This window comes from Xenopus tropicalis, chromosome 7 (genome assembly GCF_000004195.4).
Source record: "Xenopus tropicalis strain Nigerian chromosome 7, UCB_Xtro_10.0, whole genome shotgun sequence".
NCBI classification, from domain to species: domain Eukaryota; kingdom Metazoa; phylum Chordata; class Amphibia; order Anura; family Pipidae; genus Xenopus; species Xenopus tropicalis.
The window spans coordinates 114,341,892-114,358,964 of record NC_030683.2 but is presented as its reverse complement, the minus strand read 5'-3'; the positions used below and the strand labels follow the sequence as shown (position 1 = coordinate 114,358,964).

At 40.9% G+C, this 17,073-nt stretch overlaps 1 protein-coding gene across 2 annotated transcripts in view; it reads right to left on the bottom strand.

Annotated features, from left to right (window-relative positions):
• Positions 1-417: 417 nt before the first annotated feature.
• LOC105947943 (fibroblast growth factor 6-like) overlaps positions 418-17,073 on the bottom strand; it is a 41,266-nt gene continuing 24,610 nt past the window's right edge. For both annotated transcript variants that reach the window (XM_012967506.3, XM_018095520.2), the window contains exons 2-4: positions 4,604-4,652; positions 3,452-3,555; positions 418-2,017 (exon numbers count right to left, since the gene is read on the bottom strand). In XM_012967506.3, the coding sequence (XP_012822960.2) occupies positions 1,769-2,017; positions 3,452-3,555; positions 4,604-4,652 (402 nt within the window). In that variant the 3' untranslated portion in view covers positions 418-1,768. The remainder of the gene's footprint in view (positions 2,018-3,451; positions 3,556-4,603; positions 4,653-17,073) is intronic.

The following is a 17,073-nucleotide window of genomic DNA, read 5'->3' as shown; positions in this document are numbered from 1 at the left end:
TACTTGATCCCAACTAAGATATAATTACCCCTTATTGGGGGCAGAACAGCCCTATTGGGTTTATTTAATGGTTAAATGATTCCCTTTTCTCTGTAATAATAAAACAGTACCTGTACTTGATCCCAACTAAGATATAATTACCCCTTATTGGATGCAAAACAATCTTATTGGGTTTAATGTTTTATTGATTTTTTAGTAGACTTAAGGTATGGAGATCCTAATTACAGAAAGACCCCTTATTCAGAATACCCTTGGTCCCAGGCATTCTGGATAATGGGTCCTATACCATACTGTGTTTTATATTCTAAGCTATTGCCTTATGGCTGGCAGAAAGGATTGTGATTCAGATTGTGGTTGGTTGTGATTTTCTCATTGTCCATGACATCAATGTAATGACAAACGAGCACAACTTTGTCATAAATATATAATTTTATTTTTATTGAAATAAATAGTAAATGACTACATTTGACAAAAATGAATGGCAATACAAAATCCATATAAATAAACATGATAAAAGCAAACAGCAAAATAATATAATAATATTGATAAATAAAATAAACTCTCTCTAAACAATTCCCCTTAGCCCTAAGAGAAGCTATGACCAGCATTACAAGGAACGTTGAAGGAGAAATAACATATAGGTGAAATAAAAAACACAAAATAATAATCACATATACAAATAAATAACATTACTGGGTGCACTACAGCAAAAAACATACGTAGTTAGAGGCAAGGTGCCCTGTAATGAGAAAATCCCTACAACCATGGTACCTGGAGTTACACAGTGAGTAGGATCCCAACCTCATGATCTGGTGCAACACGCTAGTGCAAAGACTATTTGGAAGTGTAAAGGGGGCCTTATATATCTGACCTGTACAGTACTCCAAACCCCTGGACCAAATGCTTATTGCCACCACTGTATTGTGCTTTTTTCTTGTGCCAATCAAGCACCAGCTTTATATCCATATCTGCCCTGGGCATTCCTTCCCTTACCAGGCCCCTCTCTCATCCCAGTGGCGCATCTGCACATGTGCCAACTGGATCACAGACAGGTAAAAATGCTTCAGGGGCAGCAAAATGCTCTTTGGTAAATTTAGAAACCAAAATTTCCTGCTTTTAACTCAACATTTAGCTTTTCTAGTGCAAAAAGTGCAATTACATCCCCTCAATGCCTAATAAAAGAATATACATTGCTGCCAACTTTCCCAATGATCAGAACAGCAGATTAGGTGGAGCTGCAGCTCGTCTTCACTTGCTTTTTGGCTGACTGATGGAAATATTCCGTGAGGTCTTAAAGACCCCCTCAACTTGCCAAACATGCCCAGATCAATCAGCCATTTTGCCCAACCAAGTTTGGGCCACGTTAAGGCTCATATCACAAATGGCAACTTCACAAATGGCAATTAAATGTTGAAGGTTTAAAACCTATGAAGCAAGACTGATACACTCAAACAAAAGCAACTGGATTTGACTGGGGCTTCTTGGTAGCACTTGTCACCTTAAAAACCCTGTTAGGTGGCTGCTGAATTACTCAACTTCTCTCTCACAGCAATCAATTTCATCAAGGCTGCTGGGACCTCTTGGAGGGCTTTCCAGATAAAGCAAGGCAGTCTGACACCTGTTTGCTTATTGCTTGGGTATGCAGGGAGTTATATCCGACAACCACAGACACCCAGAGAAATGCATGAAGTCCAGTGAGTAGACTGCAGCAGAAGTGCATGATTTAACAAAAACCAGATCTCCTTTACTGGCTTCATAGGAAAGTTCTTTACTTCCTGCTTGGACCCCAAGGAAATCCAATGCCGTTCCAAGACTCAGAAGAATCGGTATTTATCATGACATCGTGATGATCGATATTAAAAGTATCAGAGGGTGTCGCTATAGGTAGAAAACGAGCCATCTGGCTTCCTTTTAATGGAGCTAAGGACACGTATTCTGAATGCTTCTCTGAGCTATACATGTTGTAATTATCTGGTGTGATCTTTTCATGGAAATGGCAGTCATCTTTATCATATGCCTATAAAAAAAAAAAGAGATGAACTGTTAATAACGCACTTATACCCCCAAACCATATTTTAGTTAATGGGAGCGTTTAATCTTGAAGCAAAACTTTAGTTGTGGTCTAGTGAGCTTTATCTAAAGATCTACAAGAAGATCTGATCTAGATAACTATACAACATTTTCTTTATCTCACACTATAATGACTGTATTGTGATGACAGAAGCAAACTTCTTTCATAATATACTAGACATGCCCTCTTCATTCAATGATAGTTTATTATCTCTAGAAATGTCATAAGTCTTTAATGAAACAATTCACGTATATCCAGTTTCAAGGACCAGTGCTGATAACAGCTGTCATTTTTCTTATCTTGAAGGTCAATATACTGAATAAAAACTAACTTATGGCCCATATCTACTTCTGTTTGGCTTCTAAAAGTTAAACAGATATGCCATACAAGCCCTAGAAAGGGATCTGACATTGCAGAAGTAAAAGGTGTCATTGGCTCTTCTCACTCCTCCTTAATCCAGTCATTAAAGGGAAACTATACCCCCAGAATGAATACTTAACCAACAGATAGTTTATATTATGTTAAGTGACCTGTTAAAGGATCTTGCCAAACTGGAATATATCAGTAAATACTGTCCTTTTACAGCCTTTCCCATGATCCACCATTTAGTGATGGTAACTGTAACAGGAAGTAGTATGGGCGTAAAAAGCAGAACTCTGTCCATTCATTGGCTGATGGGGCCTAGCATGTATGTGTGTGCCTTGGCTTGTTTGTGTGCACTGTGAATCCTATGATCCCAGGGCGGCCCACAGTCAATATCAATATAGATGGCCTACTCCCAAAACACTCAACTATGTGCCTTACAAGCTGATTGGTCATAAAAGAGATACTCTTTAGCAAATCACTGATGACATCTCTATGTGTCTAAACCTGTGGGGGGTGGGCAGACCCAGATTTGTGGCGGCATGCCGCCCAGCTGCACCTAAGCTTTGTTCACATATGGAGCACTGGGGACAGAACGCACAGAAAATTACAGCGTGTCCTGTCCCCAGTGCTCCGTATGTGAGCTAAATGGATCCTGAGGGCTGTGAAGCTACACCAGATGCACGTATTATATGTTAAATAAAAGTATGGCAGCATAAGTCGGGAGTAGAAGTTTTCATTTAAAAAGTAATACAGTGAAAAACTCACAAAGTGGATCAGTGTGGCTTTGGATACAGTTATTTCACAGTAAAGGAACACTAAGCATAAACGGGGACACTTTTGCTAGCAAGTGAGTCGCTGTCAATGTTTTGGTCCAGTTCAAGGTCTGAGACCCAGACTGAAACCTTGAAAATAATTGTATATAATACATACATACACACTCTTTTTCTATTGAGAGGAAGAATTTGGAAGCAGAGAAGGATCTATTGTAGTTCTGTAGTTCCATATGACACTTACCGACGCATACAATTGGTGTCTAGAATCCATGCATAGGTAGAGATTGCTTCGAATTCCTTTTATAACTACAACCCCAGCTTTTACTGCCTTTATTTCCAGCACACCTGTGAAAGAGAAGGCAGAATATGGTGAGAGAATAACAGAGGAACCATTACATTACATTTATAACTCCTCTTCTGCTCCCTGCACTGTGGAGACCTTTGAGATGCTCGGGGGGTGGGGGGGATTAGACAAAACTGCCCTATTATACTGTTAGCTATAGTTTAACTACATTGTTTGGTTAACTTACATAAATTCTTTTATGCAAGGATTTGTGATGTAATTCTTAAGAGCACTTGCTGATAATGCTGCAAACAGTGTCATAAATGGTCACTTGATGTTGAACCTGAAACTAAAGTTTCCTCACTCTGACCTATGGGAAATGTTATCTTTATTTGCTTAGTTTCTTTTAACCATTCCTCCTGAAATTTAACTCTATTGCTATTTTGCTTGTAGAGGTAGGAATAGATATAAATAGATGGATACAGAAACTATGCCTGTTACTTACACCACTGTATGCCCCTTGCTGCCAAGTAGACAGGGAGGATGAAAGAGATAAGGAGAGAACCCCCAACATGTCCCAAATATATGGAATCCCTGTCTTTGGAAAAGATATTGGCAAATATGGCAGTGGAATGTGTGCTCTCTAGTGTCTCTAGTGGTCTTCATGTCCCTGAGTAACTTGGGAAGTATAGAATAATGGCACAATCAACATGTTTTCATATTTCTGTTGTATTTGAAAAGTAGGGGTCAGCCATATGTTGTAAGTATAGAGGCCTGGTACCCAATAGTCCTCTTAGGTAAAAATCTAAATGGGTGCTACTGGTTACTGCTTTAAGATTCACTTAGCCATTATGCCAAATAGTTTCCAGAGCCTTCAACATTTCTGCCAACAACATTAAGGCTGTGAGTGGAAATGTTGAAGTCTCTGGAACCTACAGACCTTGTTTATGCACTAGTATATCTAAAAAAAGGCGAAATTATAAAATAAGGAATTACTCTATAAAAAATACCCTAAATACACTCTTTACATTATGAAAAAACCACAAGTAAATATTACACTCTTACTTTCTTTTATTTTGGTAATAAGAAGGTAACACAATGAATACTCACCATAGTCATTCTTTTCTTCGGTACCAGTTACTACTCCATTGTGGGTGATCTGAAGATACAGGTGCATGTTATTGTTATCTGTGTATAAATACTGAGTCCGTACTTGGTTGTCGTTGGATAAGATTGGGTTCGAATTCTGGATAGGATTTGCTAAAGAAAACCTTGACCTACTCAACATAATGGCTAAAAGGCAAAGCCATTTCCTGAAGGAGTGATGAGTAAAAAGTGGCCCCTTCAACATCTTCTGAATGGAAAACATAGCGGCAAAAGCAGTATAGAAATCAGAGCAAACACTGCAAATATTCGCTTCTTTAGTAAATGTCCTTGTTGGCGAATGCTAAAATATATACTATTACTATAATAATTTAACCTGATATAAATATAATAAATAGGTTGCCTTTTATTTCCAGTATCTGGCTTGTTCTTTCACACTTGCCTTTCTAATGGCAAAATAAAGGAGAGGTAACGTATTTATACTCTTTGGTCTTTAACCCCTGTTTCCACTTTTTTTTTTTTTTTTTTTTGAAGTTATTTTCCTGAGTAACGTCTTTTTTTTGGTCCTACCCCCTCTAGATGTGAGTCACTGTGCATGACCATGTCGCTCACTTTCACCAGAACGTGCTATTTACTTTTTTCATAGCTGGGGATGGATTATACTGTAAACATTTTTTCTCGTTTCCGACCAGAGATCATCGGGTCCAGGGTTACATTCAAAATGATGCAACTTTGGACAGTAAAATAAACTGTGTTAAGGTGGGGGGGGGGGGGGGGGGGGGGGGAGGAGAGGAGGGGGGGGGGAATGATGACTTCAGAGTCCTTTTAAAATGAATGGGCATCTTATGTCCCATTCATTTTTCTTCTGCAGGAAGAAAAATCCTTAGTAATCATTATAAACAAATTCAACTTCTCTGCAATAATTCCATCTACAGTTTTTTCTCTTTCAGTTACAAAACAGAAAGGTTTGGAACAATAAGAAAAGTAAAATGTTATTAAAATACCCCAAATTTTGCATAAATCTATTTTCTAATGGGGGGGGGGGTCCCTTTTATGCTCTTAAAGGGGTGGTTACACCTTTACCAAGTTAACTAGAGGTTTACTTTTAGTGTGTTATAGAATGGCCTATTCCTAGCACATGGCTATTCCTATGACATTGGGAAAGTTAGCAATATCTGCATTGGTACAATAGATAGGTAAGCTTCAATCAAGTATAGCAATACATTCCTGATCGGGGTATTTCAGTTGTTAGGGGGACCAGTAGTTAGTGAATCTTGAGACTATATTGTGGGGTTTGCCACAGGTTGAGCCTCCATCCAGGGTTCCCACACATTATCAAATTTATTGGGGGCAACCCCTAGCGAGATACATTAGTTTAATAAGTGGGGGTCTGGTGTTAACAAGTTACATCCATTGTTGGATAGTGGGTGGATGAGGGCTCATCCATTTCATTGCTACCACTTTTTTGGTTTTGGTTCTTGAGTTCTAGTTTCATTCAAGAGCACCAGGTCATCAATTAAGCCTAGTAGGCACACCTCTGAAGACAAAATCCCTGGTAGAAGCATTTGTTCATTTAAATGTTTAGTTACATTTGTCCAGTAATCAAGCATTATAGAACAGGCCCATATTTTTTTTTCAATTCTTTATTTTAGATTTTGCAATTATGGAAAGGGATACAGAAAGGAAAAGGGGAGGGAGGGGAGGGAAACAGTGCTCTTATACATTATGTCGTTACTTAACAGTATAAATTGTAGGAAACACCTGTCAACAAGTCATTGCTAGTTTGTCACATTAATATAGAAGAGTACAGAACAGGTCCATATTAGGTGAAAGAATCCAATTAATGTTGTGAGGGGCCCGGAGGTTGGCTTCCTCCATAACTATAAGGCCCTCTCCTCGCCTATTAAGCATGAGCCGCTGGGGAGCAGGAGACACGGGTGGGAGAGCAGGTGGAGGGAGGGTTGAGTAGGTAAATATCGAGCCCCTCCAGGGGGCCCTGGAACGCAGTTGTTATGCTGCTGGGTCTGGGAGGGACCTACATATTGGTATTCAAGGGGAACTTGATTCGTTACTTAAAGAACTGGTGATTCATATAGAACATTCCTGAGTATATACTTTAAAATAAACAGATGGTGAGTAAAATTAAAAAGTTAGAATCTGAGATTATGGACATGAAAGTCAAATTTACCAGAAACAAGGTTGACTATGACAAGAATAAGGTTTATAATTGCCTGATGAAAAAAGAGAGACCTACTTATTGGTATTCAAGGGGATCTTGATTAGTTACATAAAGAACTGGTGATTCATATAGAATATTCCTGAGTATATACTTTTGCATAAACAGATGGTGAGTAAAATTAAACAGTTAGAGTCTGGGATTGTGGACATTAAAGTCTAATTTACCAGATAAAAGGATGACTAGGACAATTTATAATTGATTGAGGTTTAATAGATATTTTAAGAAGTAGCACTTCACAGAGGTCTATCTTAATGACAAGAAAAAAAAGCATGTGAGTATATCTAGTTTGAGTCCTCAAATGATAATGGAGATATAGATATTCTTCACAGCAGTCTAGAGCATACCAAAACTTGGAGACCAAGTAAACAAACAAGGTGGAGGTCTAAATCTATCAGAAGAAACATCACACAGACACCTCCAGAGAGGGCGAAGATATAAGACCTTTGCCCGGTGTTGATAAATGAGCCCCATTGTCACCAAGTATGATTCATACTAGGCTACCCAATAAGAACACCTGGTTGATATATTAATTGTAACACACGTAATGTAATCTACCTTTTATTTGCAAAGGGTGTGGAAAGCAGTATGTAGGTCAGATGAGTAGGTCCTTAAAGGAAATCTAAACCCCCCTAGGTCTAAAAGCCCCCTCAACTGCCCTCCATCACCCCACTTCACCTCTCCCTTCTTGCACAGCCTATTACATTAAAAAGTGGCAATATTTAAAAACCTGAACTAAAAAAAAGCAGAGAAGCACAGCAGAGTACCTAGGTGCCATCTTCTGTCCATTAGAAAATGCTTCTGGTCTCACTGCCGACACAGACCCAACCTGAACATGTGCAGTTGAGCGGATTCCCGACTAGGCCCAACTGCGCATGCTCCTGTAGGGTCCATCCATTGAGTTTGGTCTTCAGATAAGTTTTGAAGAAGAGATATATACATAAAAAAGTCCACTCAATATGCCATTTTTCAATGGAAAGCAGGTACTGGGGTGACCGTTAAAGAATTGGACTATTCATAGAATGCTTTCTTTCTCCCCATCTCCATTCAGATATGAAATGAATCCAAACTAGGACATAAAAGAATAATAATGCTTTCTTATTCCATGCTGAGATGTAACTGTCACGATCGGCACCCAATACCAGAACAAGTGCAAAGCACCCTGGTCTCGGCTCGTGCTTCACCAGTAGCGTGACCGCCTTTGGCTTCGGGAGGAGCCCTCAGCTACTCGGATGCCACCTGGACTTATACGAGAGGTGCAGAGCAGGAGTTCTGGCTAGCAATGGGGCACGACTGTATATAAGTCTTAAGGCCGATGGTCACGGTACAGATAAGAGTAGGCAAATTCGTGGTCAGACAGGCTTGGGTCGAGGCGGGCAGATAACTAGGATCGTCAGGCAGGCAAAGGGTCAAACCGGGAATCAATCAGAAGGATGAGGCAGAAACAGTAGTCAGGGACAGGCACGGATCAGGACACAGGATTTAGAATCGTCAAAGCCAGGCAGGGTCAAAAACAGGAGCAACCAGGAAGCATAAAGCACAATTTACAGGCACCAGGAGTAAAACCTATCACGGGCAATGAATGTATGAAAATGGCCCTTTAAATAGTTTAAATTTCGCGCCATTGCGCGCTGACGTCATGACGTCAGCGCGCATGCGCCTATGAGATGCGGAAGTGCGCGCGCGCGCGCACTAAGAAGGAACCGGCGCATTGGGAGTACGGCGCGGCGGGCGTCCCCGCCGATGGCGGCGCGGCGGGCGTCCCCGCCGAGCCGGTAAGGCCCTTTTTATTACAGTAACATACATACTGTATCTCAGCAGCAGTTTCACAATGGCTACAGGGTGGGAACCAGGAATAGGAAGAGAAGGCACGAGTCTAAGGTGCTACTAAAGGTGGCCATACACGAGCAGATCCGCTCGCTTGGCGATGTCGCCAAGCGAGCGGATCTTCCCCCGATATCCCCACCTACGGGTGGGCGATATCGGGGACCATTTAGGTAAAAAAAATAATAATCCGATCGTTTGGCCCTGGGGCCAGACGATCGGATTATGTGGGCGGCAATGGGGCAGTCGGATCGGGGACCGCATCAACGAGCCGATGCGGTCCCCGATCCGACCAGATTTTCTAACCTGGCCGATCGAGATCTGGCCAATTTCAGGCCAGATATCGGTCGGCCAGGCCGCTCTGCTCTCCCCATACACGGGCCGACTAGCTGCCGAATCGGTCCAAGGGACCGATATCAGCAGCTTAAGTCGGCCCGTGTATGGCCACCTTAAGGGGGGTGCAATTTGAAAAAAAAATAGTTCACTGGTACCATTAAATCCCACTGCACTTGTTCTGGCAACCCCTGACATATAATCAGAATAGGGGACTGTTGTGGCACCAGGTGGTGAAGAACTACTGGCCTTGGGCCTGACTGGGTGTCCAGTTTAAAACAGCCTGGTTGGGTTTCAGGCTGAACATCCCCACATGCCATGTCATTAATACCCACTGACATCAATGTCAATGGGGTGGGTCTTGTCCCTAAATGTCACAGTCCAGCCTCTGACATCATTCGTTCTGCCACCCTGATGTCACTTCCCAGATTAGAAGACTATGAAAGCGGTCAACCCTAACTGCATCAATAAGCACACTATCCAAACAGAGCCCTTGTTTCTGATATTCTCAGACTCGCTCTCATCAGGTATGGTACCTAGGGATTGGAAGAAGGCGAATGTCACTCCCATATTTAAAAAGGGAGTAAGATCTCAGCCTGGCAATTATAGGCCTGTAAGTTTGACATCCGTGGTGGGCAAGTTATTTGAAGGCTTGTTAAGGGATCACATTCAAAATTATGTACTGGAGAATGGCATTATGAGCAGTAATCAGCATGGCTTTATGAAGGACAGGTCATGTCAGACCAATTTAATTGCTTTTTATGATGAGGTAAGTAAGAAGCTGGACAGAGGGGATGCAGTAGATATAATCTATTTGGATTTTGCCAAAGCATTTGATACCGTTCCCCACAAACGACTGCTTTCTAAACTAAGGTCTATTGGTCTTAGTGAAGTCGTTTGCACATGGATAGAAAACTGGCTACAGGATCGGGTACAGAGGGTGGTTGTTAATGGCACATTCTCTACTTGGAGTAAGGTTCTCAGTGGGGTCCCTCAGGGTTCTGTACTGGGTCCACTTTTGTTTAATTTGTTCATAAATGACTTAGGGGAGGGTATTATGAGTAATGTATCAGTGTTTGCAGATGACACAAAACTCTGCAGACCAGTCAATTCTATCCAGGATGTGACATCCCTGCAGCAGGATCTTGACCAACTGGCAATCTGGGCAGCTAAGTGGCAAATGAGATTTAATGTGGATAAATGTAAGGTCATGCACCTGGGATGTAAAAATATGCAAGCCCCGTATACCCTTAATGGGACTGCACTAGGCAAATCCATAATGGAGAAGGACCTTGGAGTCCTTGTAGATAATAAACTTGGCTGTAGCAAGCAATGCCAGGCAGCAGCTGCAAGGGCAAACAAGGTTTTGAGCTGTATTAAAAGGGGTATAGATTCACGGGAGGGGGGGTTATTCTTCCCCTTTACAGAGCGCTGGTAAGGCCCCATCTAGAATATGCTGTTCAGTTTTGGTCTCCAGTGCTCAAACGGGACATTATTGAGTTAGAGAGGATCCAGAGAAGGGCAACTAAGCTGGTAAAGGGTATGGAAAGTCTCAGTTATGAAGAAAGACTGGCCAAGTTGGGTCTGTTTACACTGGAGAAGAGGCGCTTAAGAGGTGACATGATAACTATGTATAAATATATAAGGGGATCATATAATAACCTCTCTAATGTTTTATTTACCAGTAGGTCCTTCCAACGGACACGAGGGCACCCACTCCGTTTAGAAGAAGGGAGGTTCCATTTAAATATTCGGAAAGGATTTTTTACAGTGAGAGCTGTGAAGTTGTGGAATTCCCTCCCCAAATCAGTCGTACTGGCTGATACATTATATAGCTTTAAGAAGGGGCTGGATGGATTCTTAGCAAGTGAGGGAATACAGGGTTATGGGAGATAGCTCTTAGTACAAGTTGATCCAGGGACTGGTCCGATTGCCATCTTGGAGTCAGGAAGGAATTTTTTCCCCTCTGAGGCAAATTAGAGAGGTTTCAGATGGGGTTTTTTGCCTTCCTCTGGATCAACTTGTAGTTAGGCAGGTTAGGTATAGGCATTATGGTTGAACTTGATGGACGTATGTCTTTTTTCAACCCAACTTACTATGTTACTATGTAATTGTTTCACTACAGCTTATAGAATCAGCTATAAAGGAAGAAAAAGTCAAGGACGTGACATAGCAGTATACATTTAAAGAATGTACTTGTATACTTATTTAATGCTGATATTGAGACATACTTGTCATCCCCATATGACATAAATATGCCACCCAGCAGTATTTTGCTGTTATGGTTTTAGAACATTACATACCAACATTTGGTACCAAAGTTATCAATGAAAACTGAAAAAGTAAAATCTTTAAAATCCATGGCCCTAGTAACTGTAAATATGGGTCTAATAATAAGACCTTTTAGCCACCCACTACAGCATTTTGTGTTGAGAAAAAGAAGTCTTAAAACTGAATGCAAATAGAATGGAGAATTTTCCATGCTAAAGCATTTACTGAGAAGTCAACAGCAAATACACAAGGTTTGGGCTGCCCTTCCCTCACACAAGTATGCTTGCCCTCCACTGGCATTTGTTGTTTGGATTTCTATTATTTATTGCTGTATATACAGTAACCCATAGAGACCAATATAATGTAATCAGTGCACTTTTCCAGTCCAATAGTAGCATATTTATTATTATTTTCCACTAAGTGTGTATACATTTTTTAAATGACATGCCACTCTTCAGGGCTTGCTTGATTCACAAGATAAAGGCAGGTAATGGGGGTACCTTTTAATAATTATAATCTAAATCCTTCATTCTACTGCTCGGCTTTGATGCATGGCATATAAGACAGGGGGTTGCTAGCGTAATGCCAAACTACTCTTGGGAGTGTGATACAAGGAAGATTAGATATATAGTAAATGGTAAGAATTAAGAAGAAAATGTTATGCACAAGTTCAGCATTTATACTGTAAATACAACATTTTAAACTTTGTCCACTTGGACTTCTGAAACCTGAAAAGGCATTTTTGAACCAGACAGCCTGTTTAAAATCCAGTTAAAAATCCATCAAGCAACAAACCTATACAATAATGGAACAGAATAGGAGGCCCAACTAATTAAATGGCCCCTTCTAAAGGATCCGGGATCACCAGGGTCTCTACCTCTAGGGCCCACCACCACCAACCCACGTGTGAAATCCACCCCCTCAACTTTCCCCACCTCGTAAATCCCACCCCAATCTTTTACCTTCGGCAACTCCAAAACTATAGCACTGGGGGCCCCTCAGACCCAGACAAGCAGCAGGCCTGGGTCAGCAGGGCCCAACAGATTTTAACCTGGTACCCAGCCAGCCAGTACCCAGTCTGAAACTGCTATAGTCCGTATTCTAAAGGTTGAATAGAAGATAGAAACAATATTAAGCTACAATTTGCACACAAACAATCTCCAGTATTAGGTCTAACCCACCCTGTAGCATTGACCAGTTGCTAGAAGCACCCATATGCCAGCACTCAGTCAAACCTACATATTGTACTTGACATCTGGAAGGAGGCAGGTTGCACAACTCTGTTTTCAGAAGGGAACATGATGACAGCATTGTAGCAGTATTCACCCACACAGACATAAACATTAGATAGATAAGCATGGGATAAAAGATCATTGCTAAATTGCTTATTAACCTCTGACACACATGCAAAATAAAAAGACTGGAAATCCTTCTTATTAATCCTGCCCATCTAACACGGCGAATAAAAAGTAGGTTTTGGAGATTTATTTCCCAGTGTCTAAATGGTGTTCACGTCCCCCTGCTTCTTTAGGCAGACATCACTGGCAGCAAAGCACAGTGATACTGGGCCTGAGGGGCCTATTTACCGTGCTTTGTAATAATTTATGCCAGAAAAAACATTAATATAATAAACAGAAAATGCATAAATTTGTGTATTCTCTTTTACGCAATCCAGTAGTCATATTAGACATTATGCCTTTATTTTTATGATATATCCTTTTCAAGTCAATGGGAAAAATTCAGGTAATTCAGCAGTAAAGAATGGTGTAAAAAAGTGGTGATGGATGATCGCCTTTTTACTCATTTTTAAATGGGTACTGCTTTTTTATGCTGAAATTTGCATGCAAATGGGGGTTATGTAATAAAAGGCCCTAAGTTTGCCCAGGAGCAATAACCCATAGCAACCAATCTGCAGGAAAAATGTACTGATCACGTGTTTAAAAACATACAACTTATTGGTTGCTATGGGTTACTGCTCCTGGACAACCTTAGTGCCTTTTATTACATTAATCAGCCGCAACTTCTTATGCCATGACAGGGTCAGTGGGTAAAGGTTAGGTGTGTATAAAGAGCCAGACAAGAATGATAATGGCTGATCCAAGATGGCTGCCATGTTCAGAGACACAATTAGGATTTTGCCCAGACTGTTACACGCCAGGTATATGCAGCCAAGAGGCTACTGACATGTCTGCCTGTAAGTCCTAGTATGACAAGATTCCTAGGTGTAAAAAAAGTTCAGACTTTTTTGTTAGGGTCCCCCTTGCCTCATAACAAGGTTGCATGTATGAAAGCATAATTGTCAGTCCTCTGTAGTTACAGTAGGGTTATTAATGGTTGTAAATAAGCAGTTACCCTAATAACTGACCCAAACTGGCCATCGGGCTGGGCCCTACTCTCTGACTGCTCCCCCCACACTTTGTGAGGTACTGCTCTAGGGGAGGCGGGGCCAACTTCAGAAGCAGGAAGTATAAAACACCTGTTCCTGCATGTGGGTTGAGGAATGATGAAATAAATCCCTCTAAAAAAAGAGGAGGAGGAGGAGGAGGAAAAGGAAAGAACATATAAGCAATATCCCCCTTGTTGATATTTGTCTGTAGCTTCTCAAGTGGCAACAAAACAGGAAATGTGCTCAGATTATATCTCTACCTGGAAAGGAAAATACCAATAAAAAGAGAGTTTGGTAAAAAAAAACAAAAAAACACTTGCCTGAGTCATACTCACTGCTGTGAGAAAACTGCTGAAAAAACATACGATTTTTGTCATTATATTTATTCATTTATTTACTAAAACAAAAAACAACAACAACCCAGCAAGCAGGTGACCTGGTTTGTACCTCCAGTGGGTGTAAGCTGATAATTTGGAAACAGACCAGTTTTAAGGCATATACCATGGACTTTAGGCCTTAAAGGATGCAACATAGCAACAAGATGTCCTTGGTAAATGTACACTTTTTATAGTGTATACATATATTATATATATATATATATATATACTGTATATACATATATATATACACACACATATATAGTCCTGTGAGTGCAGATTCCTCGCCAAAGAATACACACACGTATATATATGTATATATATATATATATACACACTATTAATCCCAGGCCCGGATTTGTGGAAAGGCCACAAAGGCCCGGGCCTAGGGTGGCACAAGTTTAGGGGCGGCATGCCGCCCCGCCGCAACAGTTTTTTTAAATTTGGCTCCCATACAGAGCAGTCGGGACCTCTCCCCACTGCTCCGTATGGGAGTTTAAATGTGTGTTTGCGCATGCGCATTGATCGCGCATGCGCACTGTTGGGAGAGGGCGCCGCCGCGATTGCGCATGCGCACTCGTGCGGGGGCGGCCTCGGGGTGCCGGCAAGTTAAATCTGGCCCTGATTAATCCTAAGGGGCCCTACACCAGGATCTGCAGACCAGGCCTGAGACCCATACATGCAGTGATGCCCAGCAATGCCACGGCATCTGACAAACAGCCCAACAATATAGGAATTGAGCAAAGGAACTACATAATACTTTACCACCCAATTGTATATATCCTAAATACAGACATAAATTATAACCTTTACTATGTTTTTTAGTGTAAAATAATGACTTCCCAACACACTCAAGGTCTCTGTTAGATGGCCAATAAAATGATTTATCTGACTACATTTGTTCTTTGGAAATTAAGTGGTATTACAGTGTATATTGTCCTGTTAATTTGACAAATGCCAAACTGTTTAGTGGTTTATTCTGGTGTAATGCTATTTTTAAATGAAGTACTGTATTCTGCGCTGCTCCAGACAGAGTACACTTTGATTTAACCTTAAATTGCCTTTAACCAAGATGGATGAGGGGTCACTTCTAACAACTCTCAGTAGAGCAGGAGTTACATGCAACTCCAGCACTCAGATGGAGGAATTGTTGCAGTTCATCTATAACTCTCAGGTATTAGAAACTCAGTTGGGTGCCAGTGGTTATATTACAAACATTATTGTTTGTTTTAACAACCACTGGCGCCCAACTAAATATCAGGATAATTATACAAAATTATCTTTGCAATTGACCATAGCATGAAAAGCATAGCATGAAAAGCCACCTTCATATGGTGCTGCTGGTAACTGGTATTAAATTTGCAAGTAGCATCCTATCAAGTCTTTTCTTGTAGCAGAACTACTACCAAATGCTGATCGGTTACTATTGTCTACTATTTTTGGTGTTGGTGGTTGTTTAACAGCAGGTTGTTCCAAAAAAAAACTTTTCAAATTGGCCCTACATTCTATTAACCATGAGCTGCAGCCAGACAGCCTTTCAAACCATGCAGGAATAAGAAATGGCCCCTGTCATTTCCTTTGGACTGGTGAGCCCCCACAGGTACATTAAGGAGATGCCCAAAGCAACAGGTTGACTACTAGGATGGAACTAGTGAAATCCAACCACCCCTCCGCTACTGCAGGCATCTCTGGTGCATATTTGAATAGTGCACTAGTACAATTTTGTACCAAATCCATACATGGTGTCTTCAATGTTTTTCCTAGAAGGCCAATCATGGAAGGAAGAAAGGACACAACACTAGTCCTTTTTTCCTTGGAATTAGGTTCTTACTAGCTTTGTTATGTTTATGTAACCTTTTCTCTACATTTTAAGTAGCTAACAGTCGGCAAGCCTTTTTGCTTCTTGCAGAGAAACAGAATTAGCTTGTTTGTTTTCACTAATGTGTTTCTTTTATGTTGGCCTGACATCCCCTTAAGTAATAGAAAGTTCCTGTTTGAATCTGCTCCTGCTCAGAAAATTGTGTTTCTACTTAGCTGTGACTGTTTAATGCAGGGATCCCCAGCCACACAAACATGAAACAAGTTCTTTGGGGATGCCAAATAAGTGCTGTGATTGGCTATTTGGTAGCCCCATGTGGACTGCTGGCCTGCAGGAGGCTCTGCTTGGGGTATGAGGAGGGAGAAAGGGTATGAGGCAGGGTCAGACTGGAGTGTGCAGGGCCCATTGGGACTTCCACCCCCAGGTGTCAAATAAAACCAATTAATATGAAAGATAAGCATAACACTTAGCTGCACCACCACACAGAGAATTATGCTACTCTGAAGTCCAATCCCAAAATTTTTGCGTATTAGCCTTACTGGTGTGGGATGTTGGAGTGGTGCAGCCCTGAATAAGGCTAATAAAGCAGTTATAGTGTGTTTATAATCTGTGGTTATCCAGATATTGAATTGACATAAAACCATGATCCCTCCTTATCTTAGTGCATCTTTAATCAGTTTGTTCACAACTCCTTGAGATAAGGAATATATAGTTATGATATAAGTGACATCCCTCCCTGATTGTCCAGATGAAAATTGTTAAGGTGAGAATGCACTTGTCAGTCAGGGATTGGCCTAAACTAACAAACGGATTGCAGCGTGAGTCAGTGGTTGGGATTTCCCAGCTGCCAAGCAATCTGATCCAGTTATTTACAGTAAGAAAATACTGTTGGATGAATGCGTTGCTAATATACCCTTTCATATTACTTGGATACTCTCACTGAGAGCCATTAGAGGAGCTGGCAGCTTAGTAACATTCCCTTTACATTTTTTTTACAGGAAATTGTTGATTCCCTTTTGGAAATATTAATGTAATTTTCTACAAATTACAAATAAACAGGTTAATTCAATAAAAGCAGCCAAGTGTGTCCCAGAAAACTCCCAAGTTATCCTAAATGGAATCAGGCACCAATGAATGGATAAATAAATGTACGCAAGAAAATATTATATGTTATATATTGCTATGATTATTTATACAATTATAGACATTCCTACCCCAATTAAACAACAT